Source organism: Odontesthes bonariensis, chromosome 12 (genome assembly GCF_027942865.1).
Source record: "Odontesthes bonariensis isolate fOdoBon6 chromosome 12, fOdoBon6.hap1, whole genome shotgun sequence".
NCBI classification, from domain to species: Eukaryota; Metazoa; Chordata; class Actinopteri; order Atheriniformes; family Atherinopsidae; genus Odontesthes; species Odontesthes bonariensis.
In genome coordinates this window covers 37,349,589-37,377,225 of record NC_134517.1, presented here as the reverse complement: position 1 = coordinate 37,377,225, position 27,637 = coordinate 37,349,589, and the positions used below count along the sequence as shown (strand labels likewise).

Sequence of the window (27,637 nt, the reverse complement as noted above, 5' to 3'; positions counted from 1 at the left end):
GTAGTATGTAGTATGCAGTATGCAGTATGTAGTATGTAGTATGTAGTATGTAGTATGTAGTATGCAGTATGTAGTATGTAGTATGCAGTATGTAGTATGTAGTATGTAGTATGCAGTATGTAGTATGCAGTATGTAGTATGCAGTATGTAGTATGCAGTATGTAGTATGTAGTATGCAGTATGCAGTATGTAGTATGCAGTATGTAGTATGCAGTATGCAGTATGCAGTATGTAGTATGCGGTATGGAACACAGCCCATTACTTTTCCTTCCACTGTTGCCCATAAAATAAACCCAAAGATGAAATCGTGTCCCAATAAAAGCACACAGACACCCCTGAACGGTTTCCTTCCCTTCAACATGTCACAGATCTCCAGCTTCTCTCGCTCCTTTTCAGCCAAAACCACTCAGCTCTCAAAGGTGGCTCATAAATGAAAGGTCCAGCTGGGTCTGCGCTCCATGACTCACATTCTGATGAAAGCGTTCCTCAGAGCAGAGACAGAGTTACAGGTAGAAAGGTTGGTGAACAAAGAGGAAATCAGAGCGCAGTCTGAAGCTAGAGAACACAGTTATTCAGCCCAAAATCACTGAGGCAGCTGCCTGTCTGAGGTCATTACCTCTCCATGTTTCCTTCTCCGTCACCCTGATGGACGCCATTTTAACGCTTCATGTTCTTCAGACTAGGCCTGGGCAGCGATTAACATATAATTAATCACATGATTTCCCTGATTAATCACGATTAATCGCACTTGTACGCAGAATCCAAAAATGAATCCAAAAGTAGTGTATAGCTTTTAGCATTTAGCTTTATTTTAAATGTGCTGCCATATGAATGAAAGTGCCATAACATTTGTTGTGCAAACACACTTTTAACATCAGCATCTTTCTGTAGTTTTTATGTAGAAGCCTCGCTCCACTGTCTGTTTCCTTGAATGACTTGCTGCTATCAGTTGTGTGTTTTGCCTTTAAGTGATATTTTAGACTGGAACTACTACGCTGAGAAGACAATTCAACTTGGCAGTGTTTACAGATGACTTTGGTTCTGTCGACTCCGCCGTCTGGAAGAACTTTAACATGAAAATGGCCGAGTAAAAGTTCCGTACCCTTCTCCATGTTTGGTGGATCCGCCGATTACTTTCTTTTCCTGTTCCACAGCAGACAGCAGCAGACTTTTACAAAATAAAAGCCTGTGAGCAGCAGACTTTTACAAAATAAAAGCCTGTGAGCGACAGACTTTTACAAAATAAAAGCCTGTGAGCAACAGACTTTTACAAAATAAAACCCTGTGAGCAACAGACTTTTACAGAATAAAAGCCTGTGAGCAGCAGACTTTTACAAAATAAAAGCCTGTGAGCGACAGACTTTTACAAAATAAAAGCCTGTGAGCAACAGACTTTTACAAAATAAAACCCTGTGAGCAACAGACTTTTACAAAATAAAAGAAATAATAAAACAGGGGTGCTGCATGTCGTTCCCCCTCTCTCTGCCCCCTGCTTCCTGTCTCTCTGAACTTTCCAATCCATTAAAGGCACAAAAAAATTAAAATAAAATAAAATAAAAAAACTGCGTCAAATATTTATTAGCGTTAAATAATTAAATAATGAATAATAACGAGTTAACTCGCCCAGCCCTACTTCAGATCATTGTTTCCTTAAAAGTGTCCCGCTGTGATATAAAACTCAAATTGATGATGGGCAACGCTGCCTTTGAGTCGATGGAAATAAACGAGGATGAGGAGGAAGAAGAGAGACGAAGGGTCTTCAGACCCTTTGGATTTCAGCTGCTGGTTTTAAAACAGCCGGAAAACTTCACCAGCTGGAGATATTTAGGCTGAAAAAGTTTGATAAACGTGAGACGAATGACTGAAAAAGGATTTAAACACGGATAGGGGGAAGGAGAGAAGCTCGAAGTGTAGAAAGCTCGCAGTGACGGTGCATCTTTAATGCTGAACGATGAGGCGGCCCGCTCACTCGCAGCTTTAATCTGGACCCTGGAACACCGACGTGGGGCTTCATCTGGGCCAGCTGGGATGTAAATTAAGGAGGGACGGCAGTGAATCCTTCATCTGCGCCACAGAAGCTGCTCACAGTGTGAGGCGGCGCCGGTGAGCCTGAAAAATCAGGCCTCCAGTCGAGTTATTCGTGTTTCCCACTGACCTCAGCCATGCTACAGCGAGCAGGAGAACAGGAAAAATGTCTCTTTGTTCTGCAGTTAGTATCAGTATCTCAGGCATGAGGAGGAGGGAAGGAAGATAAGAGCCGTGTTTCATCCTAACAGGGCCGCGTTCGGCTGCTTCATCCTTCAGAACAGAGTTTATATTCATGCATCAGTGCAAAAACAGCAGAGCTGAGAGTTTCCTGCCATCTAATGCAGCTCTCAGTGAGTTACAGCCGGTGCTGATCCAATAAGTTGCTGTTAAACAGAATCTACCACAACTATCCTGACACCATGTTTCTGCCTCTGAAGCTCACAGAATCCTAAATTCAGCCCAACACGAGGCAACCTGGAGACAAATGAAAGTCTCAGAGGGAAACTGCTCTCTCTAAGTGGGACAGCCCACATTAAAAGGCCCCGCTCCGGCTTTTTGGGTAAATATGTGCACAGCAGCTCACAGGGTGAAGCTCGTTGTTTAGTGTCACACTTCCAGGTGGAAGATTCAGAAAGCCAACAGATCAAAAGTTGGACTGGAACCTGGGCTGTGTTCCAAACCGCTTAATTATCCTACTTCCCCTACTACTCATACTACGAGTTTTAGTTTGCGAGAAGTTCCCGGATGCATACTCCATTCTGCATACTACATACTGCATACTACATACTGCATACTGCATACTACATACTGCATACTACATACTGCATACTGCATACTGCATGCTGCATACTACATACTGCATACTGCATACTGCATACTGCATACTACATACTGCATACTGCATACTACATACTACATACTGCATACTACATACTGCATACTGCATACTACATACTACATACTGCATACTACATACTGCATACTGCATACTACATACTACTTACTACACACTACATACTACATACAACACACTACATACTACATACTACATACTACATACTGCATACTACATACAACACACTACATACTACATACTACATACTACATACTACATACTGCATACTGCATACTGCATACTACATACGGCATACTACATACTGCATACTACATACTGCATACTACATACTGCATACTACACACTACATACTACATACAACACACTACATACTACATACTACATACTACATACTGCATACTACATACAACACACTACATACTACATACTACATACAACACACTACATACTACATACTACATACAACACACTACATACTACATACTACATACTACATACTGCATACTACATACAACACACTACATACTACATACTACATATTACATACTGCATACTGCATACTACATACGACATACTTCCATACTGCATATTACATACTATATACTCATCGATCAGACAGTATGCAGAGCGTTTACCCACAATGCATTTCGCTCCTGCCCGAGTCGAATTCAGCCGGCCTGAAGCTGATTTCCCTTAAGCTCTAAACTCTGTAAACTTTAGCAACATTTGAAACATTTTCAGGCGAGAAAGTAGTCGTTTAGATCCCCAACGTGTTGAAAACCTGACAAAATACCGGCTGTTTACCATTTTGTTCCCACGAATTCGGCCCTACTAAAGCTAGCCGCAGTGAGCAACGCACTTCCTGTTATTTTCACAAAATAAAATACCCGTTGCCTTTTATCATAGGGAAAGCCATTACCATACAATTGGTGCTTTTGTTTTGAAAACAGGAAGTGAACCTACCCTCGTTGTAGCTAGCTTGAAACTGCCGTTTTGACAGGAAATGACGATCGGCAACGTCACGTTACGTTGCATCTTGGGTAGTTTGAGTATGAGTAGTAACCTCATGATGCATACCCAACATTTAGGAGAATCTAGTATGCATCCGGGAACTTCTGCTTACTCAAACTCGCATACTAACTCAGAAAGTTAGTATGAGTAGTATGCGGTTTCGAACACAGTCCATGACTTAAAAATATAGAATACAAAGATTAGTAAATAACAGCGGTTACAGCTGGAGGCGTCCTGTGAACAGTTTTACAGGCATCTACTGAGGGAACGGGCTGAATAAGAGGTGACGGACCGCCGACATGTCGAAGGTGTGCCCGCCTGCCTTGGACAGCTTCTCTGGGTTAGTTTCCTGTTGCTGGTTATTTACTGCATTCCTTTCTGACTAAGAACCAACTGGCTCTGTCTCAGGTCCTCGGGTTGTTGGCACTCAGCTCTGAGTCGCGGCTACAAAAAGTCGAGTCTGATGAAAGAACCTATTTCAAATGCAGCCGATGCTCTTATCTGCCATGTTTCCTCCAGCAGTCAAACTGAACAGTAGCCGCCTGCATATAAACACGACATCAGCATTCTGGGGCCGGGAAGTTTCACACACCTTCCAACAACACTCCGCCGCAGATATCAAGGAGATGTCAAGAAATGACACCCGGAAGGAAGAACTCCGGCAGGCAGAGCCAGCGTGAAGTCAGCCAGCCGAGGGCTATTTTAGGATGGAGCGGGGAAAAGGAGACTGGCAGAAACGTGATGATGGTGAGGTCACGTCAAGCCTGAGCAGGACGGCTTCCTGCAGACAGCGAGGGCAGCACTGACAGAGACGGGCTGAATCGGTTTGGATGTGTAATGGCAGCTTTGCGACGGAGTGAAGAAATGAAAATGCTCACAGTTGTGACAGGTGGCGCCGGAGTATCCTGTTCCCGAACAGTCGCAGGAGAAGGAGCTCCACGTCTGGGAGCAGCGGGCGCCGTGTTCACACAGGTTAGGCAGGCATCTGTGGGAAAAAACAACAGCAACACAGCAGCTCAGCACCAGGAAAACACCTCTGATGCATGTCAATTAGTCCTCCGACTGAGAGAAAACACACAGAGAGGAGCCCTCATTCCCATTTATATCGTTTAAAGAGATTCACTGGAACATGCAAACCCAGAATCTGAGGCAGAACCAGAGTTAGTTCAGTTCTGAGCAGCTTTAAAGTGAATATCTGCAGATGTTTCCATGGTAACAGCTGCAGAGATTCACTGAAACATGTTCCAACATGAACATAAACCCAGAATCTGAGTCAGAACCAGAGTTAGTTCAGAGTTAAATTGAAACTAATTTACTTTTTATTGATGTTGAATAACATATAATTCTTATTATTGTCTGTTTTTTTCCTACTTTTCTACTTTTAGACGTGATATCATTCAGAATTTTGGGATTAGGATTTTCTTTAAACTGAATTTGTTATATTAATTTGACTCTTTTGGTAACTGAAAGCAGTTTTAACGTAAATGTACAAAAAAGTTGAAACTATGAAGCTGTTTTTCACAGATGCAGCTAAAGAAATGGGAACAAATGATGTGTCTCTGTGACAGGCTGCTGGGAACAAAGTGCCTAAAGATCCAGTTTAAAACGGCTTCTTTGCTAAGTTGGACACAACACTGGTCCATCCCTTGAGTTAGGAGCCTTTTTCCTGCCTGAATGGTTCATAGCTCAGAGTTAAGTGGCTTAACAGAGAAAAACTGGACTGAAGATGAGTGAAAAGGCAGAAAATGTCCAAAGAAAAGCTGCAGAACTGCTGATCAGGACACTTTAAGGGTTCCAGGAGAGTCTGGCTGCTTGGAGGGAAACAGGAAGAAGTGTGTGGGGGGGTCCTCAGAGCACCATATAAATATAACATCCTAATGAGTCCTTGTTCAATCTAATTAGAACTGAAAATTGAAAGAAATGTAAATTAGAATACCAGAAAAAAAAACAAGAGACGGACCAATTATCCCATTTAAAAGCTTCATCCGGAGAATGTTTGGCTTTATTGCTCCTGATTGCTTGTAATTAATTGATTATCAGTCTAGCTGCTAATTAATTTTCTTGTCAGCTGATTAAATGAAAAATCTTCTTCACGATGCGCTTATATTTTCATTTGCCAGACTTTCCAGCGCAAGAATAAACAATTAATCTGTGATGAACCTGTGAATCTGGACGTTTGTGGCGGAGTAAAAGTCACAGCCGCTGCTGCGACTCCAGGGCCCGCGTAAACGTTTCTTTTCTTTTCCTGGAATGTTCAAAGACGGAAACTTTCCATGGGAATTAATGGGAATTTAAGGGAGTATTTTCAAAATTGAAGGTTGGACTGTATAGTGATTAAACCCTTCTGGTTAGTGGTCATGCGGACTCTCAGTGATTGGCTGGGAGAACCCTCACCTCTCTGCCCTAGACTGTGTTTATTGGGGGATAGGCCACGGATACCAAACATTTCAGGTGGAAAATTCTCAGTTATCATGGTGGCAGCTAGAGTTATTCTAACCCACTGGAAAACACAAACTGCTCCAAAAATGAAGGAATGGGCTAATAAAATGAGAAAAATGGCTTCTTATGAATGCATGCTCAGCAAGCTTAAAAATAGGGACAAAACTATAGTGTCAGTGTGGGATCATTTCTGGTCATATATCACAATAAATAGTTATTAGATTGGAAAATAAGCCTAACAAAATGTTAAATATGTGTTGAATATATTGTTACTGGTACCTGAGAGGTGTATTTAATGGTGTATGCTGTTTTGTTTTTGTTTTTGATGGTTTTTGGACGTGCATACACTTGGTTTTTCATGTGGCAGCCCCGGTTCCAGCTGAGTTTTTCTTTTCATCTTCAGAATGTGAACATGTGGTCTGTGATACTGTATATGTCTTGTACCAACTAAAACACTAATAAATATTTGAATTAAAAAAAATTGAAGGTTGGCTCTTCTAGGGAACTTAAATATAGTTGAGGAAAGTATATTTTAGCATCATCATGACTTGAATCTGAGGCCGTTGCACCTGTAGCCTCCATCCTCAGAGGAAGAGTGGCATTTTTCATTTAACATTTTGAATGGGACTTTGTGGAGATTTGTGGATGGGGGGGGGGGGCATTTTTGAATAAATAGGGTTAGGGGATGGGTAATATTGAACCCAACACTCCTGTTTTTGTTCATCCATGAAACAAGTAATTAGAACGTGTTCTACTCTACTTACAAATAAATCTGTTGAAAACATTTTGTGTGGATGTATGGTTTAAATGTTGTTGGATTATTGATCTGTGAACATTCATGTCACACCAGCGTGGCCTGTACATCCCTGGCTTCAGGCTTACTGCTGTTCTATCATTTATTTATTCCACTCCAGGGAGGCGATGACTTTACTCGAGAATACCTCGAACAGCATTTTCATACTGTGTGTGTATTCTGTAAATGTGAGCTCTTTAGTAGTTACATTGGCTGAAAGAGGACAAATTTTCCTACATTTTAAGGTATAATTTGCTTCTCTAAGTTAAACTGTATGAAAGTTATAGTAATTTGTTTGAAAAAAATGAAAAATGTGAAACTTATCAGCACGCACTCAGCTGTGTTCTCATTCATAAAAATCAAGAAGGAGCAAAATGTTCATGTTTTTGAAACTGTCATATTTCAAAATAAGCTGAAGATTTGAAAAAGCTGAAACAGTTGGTAATAGCTGAATGTCTTGTGAACATTTTAAAGTTTGAATGGTGTCTCTAGCTGAAAGCATGCAGGAGTAGTTAGGTTGGAAAGAGGGAGATGATTTAGATGAGCTGAAAGCAGTTTCCATTCATTTGAATGACGGGAAAATTTGAATAAAAGTTGAATATCTTAAAAAGTGTAAAAGTTAAAAACACAGAAAATGATAGCAGGAATCTGCTGAAAGAGCTGAACGTTTTGATATCAAATCAAATTTATTTGTAGCACATTTCATATACAGAACAGTTCAAAGTGCTTCACATAAAATAAAAGCATTGCAGCAGGGAGTGGAAGAAGCATTAAAATACATAAAAGAATATAAAGAGAAACAAATAAAATCATTTAAATGAATTTAAAAACCAGCAACAGTCCAGATAAGTTCAAAGATAGCGTGCAGATTTCATGCATAGACACATGAGAACAGAAATGTCTTTAACCTGGATTTAAAAATGTCTCCATCTGGTGAAAGTTTAATCTCCACTGGCAGTTTGTTCCACTTGTTGGCAGCATAACAGCTAAATGCTGCTTCTCCATGTTTAGTCTGGACTGGTTTATATTCTCTGAACAGATCACAGATTGTAAACCATCAGCAGGCTTTTAAAATACCAAAATTGTAGAAACAGCTGAAAGTCTGCAGGAGTAGTTATGTGCTGAAAAACTGTCGGGATAATAATAATAAAGAGAAACAGGAACTTAATAAGATGCGGGCTCTTTACAGCGTCTGTCGGGGCTCCGCCTCTGCTTCCTCTGCTGAGAACCCGGCCGTGGAGCCCGTCTGAAGGCTACTGTACCCATGATTTGTGCTCCGTGAGGCTGAATAACAAATCCACATCGAGCGCGCGGCGCCTGGCCCGGCGCCCTCGCAGGAAAGTGAAAACAAAAGCGCCGCCGTCACCTTCAGAGAACGCCCGTTAATGGGATTTCAACAGAAAATTTAAGCCGCGCTCTTCTGATTAATAGTCCCTTCCTCGAGCCTCCTACGGTTTCACATAATTGCCAGGCTTTCAAGCATGCATCTATAATTTCATACACTTTATCTCTCACCTATTAGCTGCAGCACAGCGGCCCGGCCGCCACACAGATAGGGTTGCAGCCCTCGCTTTAATTACCATCGGGCTATTTTCTGTTGTTGTGTCCACGGCTGCCCTTACAGGACGGGAAATTACAGCAGGCAGCGCGCTGAAGTGCACACTGGCCATAAACTGAGGTGTAATTAGACTGAGAGAAGAGGAGATTAGCTCTGATAAAAGTTAATTTTCTCTCGTGCTCGGGGGTTTAACCCTCCTGTTGTCTTATGGGAGCCACCACCATGTTTAGCTGCAGAAAAAATACCTTAAACTATCTTTTTCCAACTTTAAATGTTATGACTTTTCCTAAAGGGACCCCATCATTAGAAAAAGTCATACTTTATTTTTGTTTATGTTTCCATGTGGGCTGTACACCACTAGGGTACAAAGATTGTCTTATGGCTCATTTTTTGACCCGTTAATTATAAAAACATTTAAACAGCAGAAAAAAGTTCACTGTTTTTTTCCCTTTCAATATAATTAATTCAGAAGTAATTACTTCACATTTATATAATAGCAATAATAAACCTTTATTATGTAAAAGAAAACTGAGAAAACAAGAAAACTGTTGGTCCAACTGACCAAAAAAAAAAAAAAGTGTAATCCTGAAAACTGGTGATTGTCTTTTTGTATTGTGTAACACAAAATACATGATAAAAAATGTGTTGAGTTGAGTTGAATAGATAAATAACAGGTGGTTTCATCATATAAAATAGATTCTGGATTTAAAATTCCATTAAGTTGCTTTATTTTGGGGCTTTGGTGGGGCAAAGGGAGATGGCGGCTAACATCGGGCCCGCCCGCCATCAGTCTCTGCTGGCAGCTCAGAAGTTGCAGCATCCTCCTCGGCTTTATTTGTGGGAACATTTGTGTGAGATCCCATTAACATTTTGGAGGATTAATCCCTCGCTGACCTGGAGGTGTCTGAGCCGGGACCACCGGGCTGCATCTGTTATTAAAACGCCGCCCGGAGAAGGTTGCTGAGCGCGGCACATTCGCCTCAGAGGCCTCCCAGTGCCGCCGTCATTAAAACGGATGCAACATCTCTGAGACTCTTTAGAAAAGGTGGAACAACTTCGCTGTGTCTCTTGATTCATTGTTATGTCTCTGGAGCCCTTTTCAGCGGTGAGATACGGAGCATTAATGTCTTCATCCATCTGTGTGAGGACAGCATTCAGGCCACATGTGCGTTAGCTTCTTTCAGACTCATCTGCAGCGGTGACAGAGAGAAACGGCGGCTGTGATACTCGCTGTCTGCTCAGGATTCTGCGTCCGCCGGGTGAAGCTTCAGAGTTTCCCCACAACAACGTGTCACAACAGAGCATCATATCACTGTGTCAGCGCTGTGAATCACAGCAGCCGGGGGTGGAAGCAGGTGGAAATCTCACTTTTCTACACGCTGAATCTGACTAAACTCAACTCAAACTTTATTTATAGAGCACATTTAAAAAACAACCGAGGTTGACCAAAGTGCTGTACAGGATAAAAGCTGCATTAAAGGTAAAAGTGACTCAGATAATGCTACCCAGGTTAGGGATGAGAATCAAGAACCGGTTCTTGTTGAGAACCGGTTCCCAGTGTTTCAATTCCTTGGAATCGTTTTGGCGATTTAGCAAATGATTCCCTTATCGATCCCAGTGGGCGCGAATGACGTCACCACGCAGCGTTGCGTGGCGAGTCCAGCGCAGCCAGCAGCCAACAGTAAACATGGCGCCCAAGCGGTACAAACGCTGGAAAGTTTGGTTCCACATCCCTAAAAAAGACGACAACAGGGCAACTTGCAAAGTGAATATTTCACCAAAGGGAGGAAATACTACCAACATGCAATAACTATGAATGAATGTCGCGTTTTCGATCCGCTCCGGACTAACGTTGGTGAATCTGAACCCAGCAGCAACGTTAGCAACGTTAGCATGTCCTCGGCTAACACTGCAGGTAACTAACTAACTAACACTGCCTATCATGTTAGCACCATTTGCCTCATTGTAAAAGCTGCTGTTAGTAACGGTTAAGGTTAAATGAATGCCTTCTCAGGCATTACATTTAGATGAAATCATGAGAGACAGAGCCTGACTGGCTCAGAGCCAGAGGCTGGTGGTACTACCCCCAGTTCACCTCTACCTCCAGCTTCTCCTTTCACCAGAGCAGGAAGAGTTAAATTACCCAGGCCAGGATAGACCAATGTGGACCTCACCGTTGTTGGGTTTGTGAGGTCACGACTCGTGTTACTTCTAAACTAAACAAAGTTGATGCTAATCGACCGGTTTGTTGTCCTTTTTCTCCAAATGAGAATCGATAAGGGAACCGACAAAGAACCGAATCGTTAAGCAGACGCGAAAATGGAATTGGAATCGTAAAAATCTTATCAGTTCACATCCCTGCTACCGTTCCAAGCAGTTAAAATCAATAGATACTAAAACACAGTGCAATAAAATAGAATAAAATAAGTTCAAATAAAATACATTAAAATAAATAAAATAAAGATATAAAACAAATCAAGGCGATCAGCCAAGAGTCTACTTAAATATGATTAAAAGCCGGGGAGAAAGAGTGTGTTTTTAAGGAGGATTTAAAAGCCTCAGAAGATCCTGCAGATGGAACGTGCCAGGAAGCCAGCAGGAAAAGTCTGCTGGACCACATCCAAACATTATGATTCCAGTCTTCTTTTCATGCAAATTCAAAAAGTTTGCAGACATCCAGGATTTGACAATCAAGTAGTGTCTGTACAGAGTTAAGGGATTTAGATTTCACAGGCAGGTAGATCTGGACATCATCAGCATAGCGATGAAAAGAAAGATTGCGCTTCTTAAAATTTGAAAGAGAAAAAAGAGAATTGGCCCAAGGATGGAGCCTAAAGAGCAACTCTGACGGGCTTCGGCCGTCAGGAGGTTTCCCAGCAGGCTGCTGCACATCTGGCCCGATAAACCACACATCACTAAAGTACTCGTGTCGTATCAAAGTGTGGTTACCGGCCCGATGGAGGCTGTGAAAGATGATCTAATAGGATCCGCTGTGGTCTTTCTAAGAGTTCCCGTATCCCTGCCCCTGGACTGATATCACCCAGGACCGTGTTGTGTGGCGTGAGATGGATTACGGTCGTTTTGGGGTGCATGGGCTTGCTTTTAAAGATTTGGGTTTCATGTCGGTTGGAGATTGATCAAAATCTCCACCCAGACTAGAAGGTTGACATAGATCCACGAGGGTCCGTCTCAGCCCCTTCCTCGTGCTGCCCTCCACCCGCCAGAAGAACTGTGATGGAGGCAGATGGCCACCCTTCCTGGTTCTGGTTCTGATGGCCACCCTTCCTGGTTCTGGTTCTGATGGCCACCCTTCCTGGTTCTGGTTCTGATGGCCACCCTTCCTGGTTCTGGTTCTGATGGCCACCCTTCCTGGTTCTGGTTCTGATGGCCACCCTTCCTGGGTCTGGTTCTGATGGCCACCCTTCCTGGTTCTGGTTCTGATGGCCACCCTTCCTGGTTCTGGTTCTGATGGCCACCCTTCCTGGTTCTGGTTCTTATGGCCACCCTTCCTGGGTCTGGTTCTGATGGCCACCCTTCCTGGTTCTGGTTCTTATGGCCACCCTTCCTGGTTCTGGTTCTGATGGCCACCCTTCCTGGTTCTGGTTCTGATGGCCACCCTTCCTGGTTCTGGTTCTGATGGCCACCCTTCCTGGTTCTGGTTCTGATGGCCACCCTTCCTGGTTCTGGTTCTGATGGCCACCCTTCCTGGTTCTGGTTCTTATGGCCACCCTTCCTGGTTCTGGTTCTTATGGCCACCCTTCCTGGGTCTGGTTCTGATGGCCACCCTTCCTGGTTCTGGTTCTGGTTCTGATGGCCACCCTTCCTGGTTCTGGTTCTGATGGCCACCCTTCCTGGGTCTGGTTCTGATGGCCACCCTTCCTGGTTCTGGTTCTGATGGCCACCCTTCCTGGTTCTGATGGCCACCCTTCCTGGGTCTGGTTCTGGTTCTGGTTCTGATGGCCACCCTTCCTGGGTCTGGTTCTGGTTCTGATGGCCACCCTTCCTGGTTCTGGTTCTGATGGCCACCCTTCCTGGGTCTGGTTCTGATGGCCACCCTTCCTGGTTCTGGTTCTGGTTCTGATGGCCACCCTTCCTGGTTCTGGTTCTGATGGCCACCCTTCCTGGGTCTGGTTCTGGTTCTGGTTCTGATGGCCACCCTTCCTGGTTCTGGTTCTGGTTCTGATGGCCACCCTTCCTGGTTCTGGTTCTGGTTCTGATGGCCACCCTCCCTGGGTCTGGTTCTGGTTCTGATGGCCACCCTTCCTGGTTCTGGTTCTGATGGCCACCCTCCCTGGTTCTGGTTCTGATGGCCACCCTTCCTGGTTCTGGTTCTGATGGCCACCCTTCCTGGTTCTGGTTCTGATGGCCACCCTCCCTGGTTCTGGTTCTGATGGCCACCCTTCCTGGTTCTGGTTCTGATGGCCACCCTTCCTGGTTCTGGTTCTGGTTCTGATGGCCACCCTTCCTGGTTCTGGTTCTGATGGCCACCCTTCCTGGGTCTGGTTCTGGTTCTGGTTCTGGTGGCCACCCTTCCTGGTTCTGGTTCTGATGGCCACCCTTCCTGGGTCTGGTTCTGGTTCTGGTGGCCACCCTTCCTGGTTCTGGTTCTGGTGGCCACCCTTCCTGGGTCTGGTTCTGATGGCCACCCTTCCTGGTTCTGGTTCTGGTACTGATGGCCACCCTTCCTGGTTCTGGTTCTGATGGCCACCCTTCCTGAGTCTGGTTCTGATGGCCACCCTTCCTGGTTCTGGTTCTGGTGGCCACCCTTCCTGGTTCTGGTTCTGGTTCTGATGGCCACCCTTCCTGGTTCTGGTTCTGGTGGCCACCCTTCCTGGTTCTGGTTCTGGTTCTGATGGCCACCCTTCCTGGTTCTGGTTCTGGTGGCCACCCTTCCTGGGTCTGGTTCTGGTTCTGATGGCCACCCTTCCTGAGTCTGGTTCTGGTTCTGATGGCCACCCTTCCTGGGTCTGGTTCTGGTTCTGGTTCTGGTGGCCACCCTTCCTGGTTCTGGTTCTGGTTCTGATGGCCACCCTTCCTGGTTCTGGTTCTGGTTCTGGTTCTGGTGGCCACCCTTCCTGGTTCTGGTTCTGGTGGCCACCCTTCCTGGGTCTGGTTCTGGTTCTGATGGCCACCCTTCCTGGGTCTGGTTCTGGTTCTGGTTCTGGTGGCCACCCTTCCTGGGTCTGGTTCTGGTTCTGGTTCTGGTGGCCACCCTTCCTGGGTCTGGTTCTGGTTCTGGTTCTGGTGGCCACCCTTCCTGGTTCTGGTTCTGGTGGCCACCCTTCCTGAGTCTGGTTCTGGTTCTGGTTCTGATGGCCACCCTTCCTGGGTCTGGTTCTGGTTCTGGTTCTGGTGGCCACCCTTCCTGGTTCTGGTTCTGGTGGCCACCCTTCCTGGTTCTGGTTCTGGTTCTGATGGCCACCCTTCCTGGTTCTGGTTCTGGTTCTGATGGCCACCCTTCCTGGGTCTGGTTCTGGTTCTGGTGGCCACCCTTCCTGGGTCTGGTTCTGGTTCTGGTTCTGGTGGCCACCCTTCCTGGTTCTGGTTCTGGTGGCCACCCTTCCTGGTTCTGGTTCTGGTTCTGATGGCCACCCTTCCTGGGTCTGGTTCTGGTTCTGATGGCCACCCTTCCTGGGTCTGGTTCTGGTTCTGGTTCTGGTTCTGGTGGCCACCCTTCCTGGTTCTGGTTCTGGTTCTGATGGCCACCCTTCCTGGGTCTGGTTCTGGTTCTGGTTCTGGTGGCCACCCTTCCTGGTTCTGGTTCTGGTTCTGATGGCCACCCTTCCTGGGTCTGGTTCTGGTTCTGGTTCTGGTGGCCACCCTTCCTGGTTCTGGTTCTGGTTCTGATGGCCACCCTTCCTGGTTCTGGTTCTGGTTCTGGTGGCCACCCTTCCTGGGTCTGGTTCTGGTTCTGGTTCTGGTGGCCACCCTTCCTGGTTCTGGTTCTGGTGGCCACCCTTCCTGGTTCTGGTTCTGGTTCTGATGGCCACCCTTCCTGGTTCTGGTTCTGGTTCTGGTGGCCACCCTTCCTGGGTCTGGTTCTGGTTCTGGTTCTGGTGGCCACCCTTCCTGGTTCTGGTTCTGGTTCTGATGGCCACCCTTCCTGGTTCTGGTTCTGGTTCTTATGGCCACCCTTCCTGGTTCTGGTTCTGGTTCTTATGGCCACCCTTCCTGGTTCTGGTTCTGGTTCTGATGGCCACCCTTCCTGGTTCTGGTTCTGGTTCTGGTGGCCACCCTTCCTGGTTCTGGTTCTGATGGCCACCCTTCCTGGTTCTGGTTCTGGTTCTGGTGGCCACCCTTCCTGGGTCTGGTTCTGGTTCTGGTTCTGGTGGCCACCCTTCCTGGTTCTGGTTCTGGTTCTTATGGCCACCCTTCCTGGTTCTGGTTCTGGTTCTGATGGCCACCCTTCCTGGGTCTGGTTCTGGTTCTTATGGCCACCCTTCCTGGTTCTGGTTCTGGTTCTTATGGCCACCCTTCCTGGTTCTGGTTCTGGTTCTGGTGGCCACCCTTCCTGGTTCTGGTTCTGGTTCTGATGGCCACCCTTCCTGGTTCTGGTTCTGGTTCTTATGGCCACCCTTCCTGGTTCTGGTTCTGGTTCTGATGGCCACCCTTCCTGGTTCTGGTTCTGGTTCTGGTGGCCACCCTTCCTGGTTCTGGTTCTGATGGCCACCCTTCCTGGTTCTGGTTCTGGTTCTGGTGGCCACCCTTCCTGGGTCTGGTTCTGGTTCTGGTTCTGGTGGCCACCCTTCCTGGTTCTGGTTCTGGTTCTGATGGCCACCCTTCCTGGGTCTGGTTCTGGTTCTTATGGCCACCCTTCCTGGTTCTGGTTCTGGTTCTGATGGCCACCCTTCCTGGTTCTGGTTCTGGTTCTGATGGCCACCCTCCCTGGTTCTGGTTCTGGTTCTGGTTCTGGTGGCCACCCTTCCTGGTTCTGGTTCTGGTGGCCACCCTTCCTGGTTCTGGTTCTGGTTCTGATGGCCACCCTTCCTGGTTCTGGTTCTGATGGCCACCCTCCCTGGTTCTGGTTCTGATGGCCACCCTTCCTGGTTCTGGTTCTGGTGGCCACCCTTCCTGGTTCTGGTTCTGGTTCTGATGGCCACCCTCCCTGGTTCTGGTTCTGGTTCTGGTTCTGATGGCCACCCTTCCTGGTTCTGGTTCTGATGGCCACCCTTCCTGGTTCTGGTTCTGATGGCCACCCTTCCTGGTTCTGGTTCTGATGGCCACCCTCCCTGGTTCTGGTTCTCAGAGGTTTCTTCCTGTTCAAAGGGAGCCGTTCCTCTCCACAGTCGCCTCAGGCTCAGGACTGAAGACAAGTTTCGGTGCAATCTGTTTCCTTAGCTGGGAAACTGTTTTTGAATTGGCTCTATATGAATGAATTGGATTATTTTATGAATAATTATGATTACAATGAATTTAATTCCAATTGGCTTGAATTGGACTTACTATCTAAGTGCCTTGAGATGACATTTGTTGTATTTGGCGCTATATGAATAAAACTGAATTGAATTAAAAGGGCAACAAAATATGAAGGTGGTCCTGGAAACTCCCCGACATCAGGCTTTAGAGCTGAGATCAGAGTTCCAGCTACAGGGAGCGGGCTGCTTTCTCCCTGAAGTGCTCTTTTTGCTCCCTACAGTGGAATTTGATTGCATGCTTAGCAGACTCCACCAAATCAATGGGTTTGAATGTTGTTGGATTATTGATCTGTGAACATTCATGTCACACCAGCGTGGCCTGTACATCCCTGGCTTCAGGCTTACTGCTGTTCTATCATTTATTTATTCCACTCCAGGGAGGCGATGACTTTACTCGAGAATACCTCGAACAGCATTTTCCTACTGTGGTGTTTTCATGTCTCGTTTTGTGGTGTTTTGGACTCTCCAAAGAGCCAAACTCCCTCTGAATGTTTAGTCCAGACAAACCTGGGCAAACCAATCGTCTTCTTTCTCCTGGCTGGAGAAAAATGGCATCTTTAACTTTAACTCTGTCAAATAAATGAGGATGAAATCCACAGAAAAGCCAAACTAAGTTCAGCTGTCCTGTGCAGGCTGGTTTTCTGAGGACAGGGAACTGTTTTATATTGTTTTTGTTTGAGCCAGGACATTTATCTGAGCCGGACCGGTCACCCAGTGCAACATTTCTGCTTCAGCAGAAGCCAAGACGCTTTCCTGAACCTAACCGAGCGCTTTGGGATGTTCGGAACAGCCGCAGAGCAGCGACTGAATCCTAACAAAACAAGAGATTATCACAGAAAGAGCATCACCAAGGCTTCTGACCTGAATGTGGAGCACATGTGACGTCAAACTGAGAAGAAACTGAGCTCCTTAACGTAGTTGTGTTGGGTTTATTTATTCATTCACACTTTTCCTTTGGAGTGCAGAAGTAAAGGTTCAGGTTTTTATTAGGGCTGAGCAACGATTACAAGGTTTAATCTGATTAATCACATGATTTCCCTGATTAATCACGATTAATCGCATTTGTACGCAGAATCCCAAAATGAATCCAAAAGCATTTACCATTAGTAAATGCTTACTAGGAAGATTTTTAAAGGCTTACTAATATATAACCTAATGTGTTAGTTAATGCTGAGCAATGCATACACAATGATAAATAACTACATTATTCAACCTTTATTAATGCTTAATAATGTATTAACTAACTTTGAGTGGTAAACTTTAATTAACTGCTTACTAATGCATTAATTAATGTGTTTTCTAATGCTAAGTAATACATAATAGTGATTGATTATATATTATTAACCTTGTAGCACCCAAGCATATGAATAATCATTGAAAAAATCATTTTGGCTCTTCTTGCATCTTTTTGGGTGGGAATAAACCAACATTTTTGGAATTTTAGGCAATGTTGCATATTTGCAGCTGTGGGCTTTCCTGATTAATTTTGTAATAATACAATTTGGAGAGCTGAGCTCCCATTAGCGCTGTGAAAGGTGGACAAAGCAGAGCACACCAAACGAGAGCAGAAGGAACTAGAACAGAGCACCGCAAAGCAGAGTGTGATTCACTGAGCCAAGAAAATGATGCTGTGACAACTGTTAATGTAAATAAATATTACACATGAATGTAAATAATGTATGTAAATTTAAAAAATCAAATAAGGTAATGTAAATAAAAATATAAATAAAAATATAATGTAAATAAATAATGTAAATAAATAAAAAGCTTGTTGCATATCTGCGACTGTGGGTGCTACAAGATTAAACTGTTAATTAATGCTTAATAATGCACTAACTAACGTTAATTAAGGGACCCTTATTGTAAAGTGTTGCCTGCTAATGCCTAATGGTAAAAGTTTTGTGATCATGGAGACCAGAGAAGTGGCCGCTGACTTCCAGCATGATGAGGAGCTTTGTGCAGGATGTTAGATTCTTCTACAGGAAGTGACCGACACCCACAACGAATGGTTCTGTTCCCGGTGGAGTTTCTACACCAAAGTTCTGCCCCCCCCCCCTCACATCTGCCTGCTGGCAGGGCATCAGGCCCATGCAGCAAAAGACTCGTCGCCTCAGGGTGCAGCAGATCTTCCCTGCGGCTGTTAGACTCTGTAATCGCTCCTCGTTCTGTTGGCAGAACAACCCGAATCTGATCTGCAGCGTTCAAATGGCCAACATTCGTATCCATAACAGCGTTTTCAGAGGATTTATTGTCATATATTCCTGCTGAAATCAGCTGTAAACTGATCAGCTTCTGCTCTTCTTTACATTACCCATCTAAAATCTTTGTTTCTGCAGCTTAAAACAAGCTGAATATTCGGTTTAAGAAGGTTTAATCTGCAGATGGAAACAACGACGGTGCTGCTCTCACTGTGCGTCGCACAATAAATCTGCTGAGATGTTTTACACTGGATATAAATACATTCGATAAGTGCGATGCTTGTTGCAGAAACAGGGAAGCTGCAGTCAGCTGCTGGTGGGTGGAGATGTGTGCCGGCCCACATTAGAATATTCATAGATTCTCCGTCACTCAGTGAGGAAAAATAGTCCAAAATCAAGTCATTTTAAAGACGTTTTTCACCTGGAAAAAACTTGTAAAGTACACAGAGGAGTTTTTACTGCTCGGGTTTGGCCTGTGATGATGAGTTATTCTGCATAAAGAGGAAGAACTACTTGAATAATAGACAGCAATACGTGTCAGTAGCTGGTTCTAATTCACCGAAAGCTGAGATTCTATTTGGAGTCCCACAAGGTTCAATTTTGGGACCCATATTATTTCTTGTATACATTGATGACCTGTCACTATCTACCAATTTTCTCCAACTTCATAGCCTCACATGAAAGTCTTACTGCACTTATTAATATTGTTAACAAGCATCTTGTCATGTCTTAATTATGTTGTGCCCTTTGTCAGTTTACATATTATTTCATTTTTCCCAATTAAAGTCAGTTCATTTGAACTTACCGCCCCTATCTTTTTCTAGTTTTGAGATTAAACTTTCACCAAATGGAGACATTTTTAAATCCAGGTTAAAAACATTTCTGTTCTCATGTGTCTATGCATGAAATCTGCACGATATCTTTGAACTTATCTGGACTGTTGCTGGTTTTTAAATTCATTTAAATTATTTTATTTGTTTCTCTTTATATTCTTTTATGTATTCTTAATGCTTCTTCCACTCCCTGCTGCAATGCTTTAATTTTATGTGAAGCACTTTGAACTGTTTGTACATGAAATGTGCTATATAAATAAATTTGATTTGATTTAGTTTTATTATTATTTTTATTATTATTATTATTACTATTGTTCTATTTTACCCTCTTTCCGTGTGCCCAATCCTTTGTTTTGTCTTTCTTTCTTTTTATTTGTATTATCTGCATGAACAGTGTTTTCCTTGTTTTTAGGATGTTATACTAATATTAACGTCTGCATGATTGTAAAACAGCCTATATGTAGCACTATTTTTGTTTGTCATTTGCTAGGAGAGGAACTCTGTACAAGCTCAGTCCGGCTTCGTTCCCTCCTTGCACTGACTCATACAGTCGGTGCTAATCATAGGACATCACCTGTTTCCTCCCAGCTTCTTACGCACTTATTTCTTTCCCAAATTGTCTTCCCATTTGTCTCGGTACCTAACTTACCGCACTTACTCCAGCACTACACTGGAAAAAATGCCCTCCAAAAATAAGTAAGAAAACCAACTAATAAAAGACGTTTTTGCTTGAAATAAGCAAAAAAATCTGCCAATGGAACTAGTGAAAATCGGCTTGTCAAGATTTCTTGAAATAAAATGTGATATTTAGGACTTTTGAGTTAAAAGTGATCTTGAAATTAGCTTAAAAACCTCTTCAAATGAAGAAAAAAAGCTTGTTTCATATGATATGTGACTCAAAACAATTTGTTTTCAAGACTTTTTCACTTAACAAGATATTCCAGATGTATTGTATTAAAACAAGTCCCTATATCTGGCTGAAATGGTGCTTGTTAGGCAGTTGTGTCTTAACGTAATGAGATATTTTGACTAGAAATTAGACAAATATTCTTGGTAAGACTTTGATTTTTTTCCAGTGTAGTTCTGCTCTTAGCTGTTTGGTTTAGGAAGGAAATGCACTCAAGATTTCTTGTGACTTGAAGTTTCAAGACCACTTTTATCTCAAAAGTCCTAAATATCACATCTTATTTCAAGAAATCTGGACAAGCCGATTTTCACTAGTTCCATTGGCAGATTTTTTTGCTTATTTCAAGCAAAAACGTCTTTTATTTGTTGTTTTTTTTACTTATTTTTGGAGGGGCATTTTTTTCCAGTGTGCACGGAGCTGCCGCCTTCTTTAAAGGACGTAAACCTGCTATAAAAGCCAACCTCTGCGTTCCCTCGGGCTGCAGGCACAGAGACCAGTCATCCTCAGAGTTACACACTGTGCTGATGCCCCAGAGAGGAAACCTCTTCAGTCAGAGAGGAATCATCAGCTGAAAGAACCCACATTCCACTCTGTGTCTAACAGCTCAGTGATGCATCAGATGTGATGAAAACTCAACAAAAACCACTGCTGTGCAGCTTGGAAAACATCTCCCCGTGTCGTTCCGCGGCCCTTTACCCGCCGACATGACAGACCGCCGCCGCCGCCGCTGTGTTTGCAGACCCTCCGACTGCGAGCAATCTGTGCAGGAAAGCAGGCAGTCTGAAGTCAGACAAAGGAGGATTCTCCCTGGGGCAGACACCGGGAGAAGTGTCAGTTTGCATGTTTGCTGGGTTCTTCTAAACGTGGAGCTCGCCGGGCTGCCGGGGCCCACAGCTGTGCAGGATAATGAGGGCGAGCACGCCGCCCAGGACGGTCGGGAGCAGCTCGTTAGCATAGAAGGCGCCGCCGACTCTCTGCTGCAGCTTAATTGGAGGATCCGGTCGGCTTGTTTGTCTCGACAGGACAGGACGTCAGTGACTTTCAGGCTGCTCTGCAGACAACAGGCTGCAAATGAACAGCGAGGGCACGGCGAGTGCACGGCGAGTTGTGCTGCCAGCTCGCAGAGCGCCTGACAATCATCAGTCAAATGAGACGCTGCATGTCAGCTCCGCGGGGAAACTTTCCAAAGACAATTAACCCTCGAACACAACTTCATTTCTGTCCCCTTTAAAAACAACTTAAAAACATTGTGTTAATATTTTTTTCCGCTTTTTTTTTCATAGATCTTTTATTCCACTTCAGTTCTGATCATAACTACCAAGTTTTCAATTATTTTAAAATATTTAACCCTTTAAATATTGGTTTATATGACGTAAACGCCAATTTCTGTAAAACAAAACAACAAACCCCACAAACTGCTATATTTTCTATATATAGAATGCAAAGTGGAATTGTTGAGCGGGGATAATTCTGGTCTGGGATATGTCAATGATCAGCAACAACATGGATTTTTAGGGATTTTTTTTTATTTTTTTGCTGTGTCTGATTTATGATTAATGCTGTATTCATTATAATGGATGTCTATGGGAGCCGTTTCTGTAATCTGCCACTGCAGAAAAACTAAAAAGCTGTAAAAACTGATGTTGTAGCTCATCAATGACATATCCCAGACCTAATAACCCCCCATAGAATATTTCACTTTGCACTGCATACAGCAGTTTTTGTGTGTTTTTAATAGAAATTGGTGTTTACCTCATATACACTGGTAATTAAAGGGTTCATTTTTTGAAAATAATTGAAAACCGGTGTTCATGATCAGAACTGAAGTGGAATAAAAGATTTATGAAAAAAATATTAATATATGATGTTTTAGGTCGTTTTAAAAGGAGACAAAAATGTCTCTTTTCAGAAATTAAGGAGTTTTTTTGTTTGAAATTCGAAAAAAATTGTCAAAAATAATAATTAAATCAGGCACAGACACGACAGTCGGAGTGTGTTACCTGTCCTTCATGTTGCAGGTGTCAAACTGGAGCTGGTTGTAGTTTCCCAGAATCCCTTGCTGCACCAGGCTGAGGTTGACCAGCTGGTTGTTGATGAATATGAGCTGCATGCAGCCCTGGAAGGCCGGAGTCTGGCCCAGGCAGTCCCTGGGGCGGCAGCCTGCGTGGAAACGACCCAAACTTTACTCTCTTTGCTCTCTTTGGGGAGAAAGACGGTAAAACGCAGGTTCAGACTGACTCACCCCCGAAGTAGAAGCTGCTTCTGGACTCCACTCGCTCCCAGAGCTCCATGCTGGAGGACGGCTCTCCGTCCAGGGTCAGAGCGACCTGCAGGTCCCCGGTGCTCAGGCCCACCGAGTGCCACAGCCCGTCGTTCACTCTGCGACCTGAGAACAGGCAGAACACGGGTCAGAACGGGTCAGAACCGTTCAGAACAGAACATCACGGGTTAGAACGGGTCAGAACGGGTCAGAACAGAACATCACGGGTCAGAACGGGTCAGAACAGAACAGTCACGGGTTAGAACGGGTCAGAACGGGTCAGAACAGAACATCACGGGTCAGAACATCACGGGTCAGAACCGGTCAGAACGGGTCAGAACAGAACAGTCACGGGTTAGAACCAGTCAGAACGGGTCAGAACAGAACGGGTCAGAACAGAACGGGTCAGAACAGAACAGGTCAGAACCGGTCAGAAAAGGCACAGTGCGGGTCAGAACGGGTCAGAACAGAACATCACGGGTCAGAACAGAATAGAACGGGTCAGAACAGAACAGAATGGGTCAGAACCGGTCAGAACCGGTCAGAACAGGCACAGTGCGGGTCAGAACGGGTCAGAACAGAACATCACGGGTCAGAACAGAATAGAACGGGTCAGAACAGAACAGCACGGGTCAGAACAGAACATCACGGGTCAGAACGGGTCAGAACAGAACAGTCACGGGTCAGAACGGGTCAGAACAGAACAGTCACGGGTCAGAACGGGTCAGAACCGGTCAGAACGGGTCAGAACAGAACAGAACGGGTCAGAACAGAACAGAATGGGTCAGAACCGGTCAGAACCGGTCAGAACAGGCACAGTGCGGGTCAGAACGGGTCAGAACGGGTCACAATGGGTCAGAACCGGTCAGAACGAGTCAGAACAGGCACAGTGCGGGTCAGAACGGGTCAGAACGGGTCAGAACAGGCACAGAACGGGTCAGAACGGGTCAGAACGGGTCAGAACAGGCACAGTACGGGTCAGAACGGGTCAGAACAGGCACAGTGCGGGTCAGAACGGGTCAGAACAGAACATCACGGGTCAGAACAGAATAGAACGGGTCAGAATGGGTCAGAACCGGTCAGAACCGGTCAGAACCGGTCAGAACGAGTCAGAACGGGTCAGAACAGAACAGAATGGGTCAGAACCGGTCAGAACAGGCACAGTGCGGGTCCGAACGGGTCAGAGCAGGCACAGTGCGGGTCCGAACGGGTCAGAACAGGCACAGAACGGGTCAGAACAGGCACAGTGCGGGTCAGAACGGGTCAGAACAGGCACAGAACAGGTCAGAACAGGCACAGTGCGGGTCAGAACAGGCACAGTGCGGGTCAGAACGGGTCAGAACAGGCACAGAACGGGTCAGAACGGGTCAGAACTGAACATCACGGGTCAGAACGGGTCAGAACAGGCACAGAACAGGCACAGAACAGGCACAGAACAGGCACAGTGCGGGTCAGAACGGGTCAGAACAGAACATCACGGGTCAGAACCGGTCAGAACAGGCACAGTGCGGGTCAGAACGGGTCAGAACAGGCACAGAACGGGTCAGAACAGAACATCACGGTTCAGAACCGGTCAGAACAGGCACAGAACGGGTCAGAACAGGCACAGTGCGGGTCAGAACAGAACATTATGGGTCAGAACCGGTCAGAACAGGAACAGTGCGGGTCAGAACGGGTCAGAACAGAACATCACGGGTCAGAACGGGTCAGAACAGGCACAGAACAGGCACAGTGCGGGTCAGAACGGGTCAGAACAGAACATCACGGGTCAGAACCGGTCAGAACAGGCACAGTGCGGGTCAGAACGGGTCAGAACAGGCACAGAACGGGTCAGAACAGAACATCACGGTTCAGAACCGGTCAGAACAGGCACAGAACGGGTCAGAACAGGCACAGAACGGGTCAGAACAGAACATCACGGTTCAGAACGGGTCAGAACAGGCACAGAACGGGTCAGAACAGGCACAGTGCGGGTCAGAACAGAACATCACGGGTCAGAACCGGTCAGAACAGGCACAGTGCGGGTCAGAACGGGTCAGAACAGAACATTATGGGTCAGAACTGAACATCAAACATCAGCAAATCAACACGCATTCTGTGTCTTCAGAACATCTTTAATAAAATGTGGAACTCCTGAATAACAGTGAAATTCGGCCCAGTTTCCCTCCCACACGGGTTTTTTTCTGAACGCTCCTTTTTCACATATATTTTTACTTTCCTTCGACACTTTGGATTGTCTCAGTTCTATAAAAGCTGCCAGAGTTCTGGAGCTCTCAGAAGCTGCACATTAAAACTCTCCCTCCCACGCTGAGCTCTGACTGTATTCCTGTCACTCAGACAGATAAATGTGGCTCAGACTGAAGCACACCTCTGATGCTAACACACCTCTGATGCTAGCACACCTCTGATGCTAACATACCTCTGATGCTAACACACCTCTGATGCTAACACACCTCTGCTGCTAACACACCTCTGATGCAAGCACACCTCTGATGCTAACACACCTCTGATGCTAGCACACCTCTGATGCTAGCACACCTCTGATGCTAACACACCTCTGATGCTAGCACACCTCTGATGCTAACACACCTCTGATGCTAGCACACCTCTGATGCTAACACACCTCTGATGCTAGCAAACCTCTGATGCTAGCAAACCTCTGATGCTAGCACACCTCTGATGCTAACACATCTCTGATGCTAACACACCTCTGATGCTAGCACACCTCTGATGCTAGCACACCTCTGATGCTAACACACCTCTGATGCTAGCACACCTCTGATGCTAGCACACCTCTGATGCTAACACACCTCTGATGCTAGCACACCTCTGATGCTAGCACACCTCTGATGCTAGCACACCTCTGTAACAGTTAGCTCCATCTAACAACGTTTCAGAGCTGCTTCCTCCAGGACCAATCTGGAAGGTTTTAGCCACACCTCACATATGATGACCACATTCTGAAATGAGCTAAAGCTCAGCTAGCTAAAGCTAAAGCTAGCTTTGGATGTAGTAACGCCGTGTCCGTGTGTCCCAGTGGTGCAGTGGTCCCTGGAGAAGTGGGTCTACTCTCAATTTTGACCCTTTTTTAAGAAGTCCAGAAAAATGCTCCGTTTTAGATAGAGTGCTCTGTTTAGTTTACCCAAAAATCTGTCAGTAGTAATCTTTTTTGTGATGGCTTAAATTTATTCTTAAATAACAAACATTGTAGGAGAACATAATACGATATATAATAAAAGAGAATATAAAGAAATACGCTGGTTTTATAAAGTGTATTTATCTTGGAGATCAGACGCCAGGACTGGCAGAGGATGCTGGCGGAGGAGGTTTGCAACTTAAAAAAAAGAAACTTAATCATCTTCACTGACGTTTGGCTTATTCGCCGCTTTCCTCACTTTCATCTGCAGCGCGTTTTAATAAAAACCTGTCCAAGGAGGTTTGGTTAATCCTGCCTTACAGAATGTTTCTGCAGCCGCACGACCAGTTGCATTTTTTCAGGGTGTTTCTTCCCAACGGACTTTGAAAGTTTGGCTAAACAAGTGCACAAATGTGAGCCCAAAACAAAACAGATGCTTTTCAAGTGAACGAGTAGGAGGCGGGATGCCGGCCGGATTCACTCACCAAGCCCACTAGCGGCGGAGTTCCTGAAGCTTCATAACAAGTTGAATAAATAACTTAAATTTCTGCTCGCAAATCGAAGCAAAAAAAAAAAAAAAAAGTAATCAATGAAATAACGGCTCCTAACTTTAAAAAACTTGTATGTCGGGACCCTCTAACTCAAGGTACCACTTCATAGTGCTACATAGCTTCATGCTAACGTAGCACTTTCACAACTTTAGCCTAAACATACAGTGTAACAATTGGCAGCAAAATCTCTTCTCTAAATGTGCAGTGTCTTTAAAAAACCATTTGGAAATCACATTAAAACTTAACTCAAAATAATGAATTCCAGGAAAGTAGGTTCACTCCGACAGTAGCTTCACACACTCTCTACGCCTCACACTCATTTCAAAGATGCCGCGTTTCTCATTCGCATCGCGCATCTTTCTAAGAGACATGCCTGGCACCTGAGTTGTCCAATCGTGTTCCAGAGGTGGCCAGCACATCTCCCGCCCCACTTTGCCTCTGATTATCTCACCAGTCCTCGTGCCTAAAATGAACCGGTGTAATCAGTGAAGGCGCTGGCAGCGAGTACCGGCCGCACCAGGGGGGATTTAGAAGTGTGTATACGCAATGCTGACTGACAAATAAGTAGGTATACCTGCGTATATACCTGCTCACTCACTCCCATCCTTCATCAACTTCACTGGCTTCCAATAAAACAGCGAATCAACTTCAAGATCCTTCTCATCACCTACAAAGCCCTCAATAACCTTGCACCTCCACACCTTACAAACCTCCTCCACCCCTACTGCCCCACTCGACATCTCCGCTCCTCTGATGCAAACCTCCTCACTCCCATCACCAAGACCAGGTACCGCACCCTTGGGGACAGAGCGTTCTCCATCGCTGCCCCCACCCTTTGGAACTCTCTGCCCCCCGCCATCCGGAACTCCGATACACTCCCCTCATTCAAAAGCCAGCTCAAAACCCACCTGTTCAAAATCACCTACAACACCTGAGTGTCCCCCCCCCCATGTGCCTAAAGTCTGTAACAGTGTTTTTCTCTTGTCTTTTTGTTTATAATGTCTTGTTTTTGCCTCTGCTTTCTGTTTGTTCCTTATGTAAAGCGTCTTTGAGCATTTGGAAAAGCGCTATATAAAACTATATAAAACTGTAAAAGTTTGTCTATCAAACTGGAAAAGAATCAGTTTGATAAAAACTGAAAGCAGAGGTTGAATTTAGACCCGAAATGTAACAGCACTCGCAGCCCGGGGCTCGCTTTAATGATCTCAGACGATATTGCCGTTTGTGGTTCTTTCATAACTTCACAGGAGAAAAAGGTGAAAATGACATTTTTCATATCTCTGGCAGAATGTTGCAACAGAAATATCTGCCTCTCCACTCCTGACGCAGAGCTGTCGGTGTTACAGCTCCGAGGCTACCGGCAGCAGGTTTGCATTTCTACTTGGAGCGCCCCCGAGTCTTCAGAGTCACATTCATCTGCTGCGAGTCCAGTGTGCTCACTGCAAATTATTTCGTTCTTACCAAGAAAAAAAACCTTACATTTAGAAGTGCTAGATATTTATTCTTGTTTTAAGAATTAATTTCTTATTTCAAGTCTTCAACTTAACAGTATAATCTTATATCAAGCTAAATTTTACTTTTTTTTGTCTCAAACAGGCAGGGAATCATAAAATGAGACGATTAACACTTAAAATAAGATGTATTACGTTTCT

At 45.0% G+C, this 27,637-nt stretch overlaps 1 protein-coding gene across 7 annotated transcripts in view; it reads right to left on the bottom strand.

Annotated features, from left to right (window-relative positions):
• cntnap5a (contactin associated protein family member 5a) overlaps window positions 1–27,637 on the bottom strand; it is a 243,768-nt gene that overhangs the window by 86,076 nt on the left and 130,055 nt on the right. For all 7 annotated transcript variants that reach the window (XM_075480316.1, XM_075480317.1, XM_075480321.1 and 4 more), the window contains 3 exons: window positions 22,281–22,424; window positions 22,039–22,198; window positions 4,774–4,880 (listed from right to left, as the gene is read on the bottom strand). In XM_075480316.1, coding sequence (XP_075336431.1) covers window positions 4,774–4,880; window positions 22,039–22,198; window positions 22,281–22,424 — 411 coding nt within the window. The remainder of the gene's footprint in view (window positions 1–4,773; window positions 4,881–22,038; window positions 22,199–22,280; window positions 22,425–27,637) is intronic.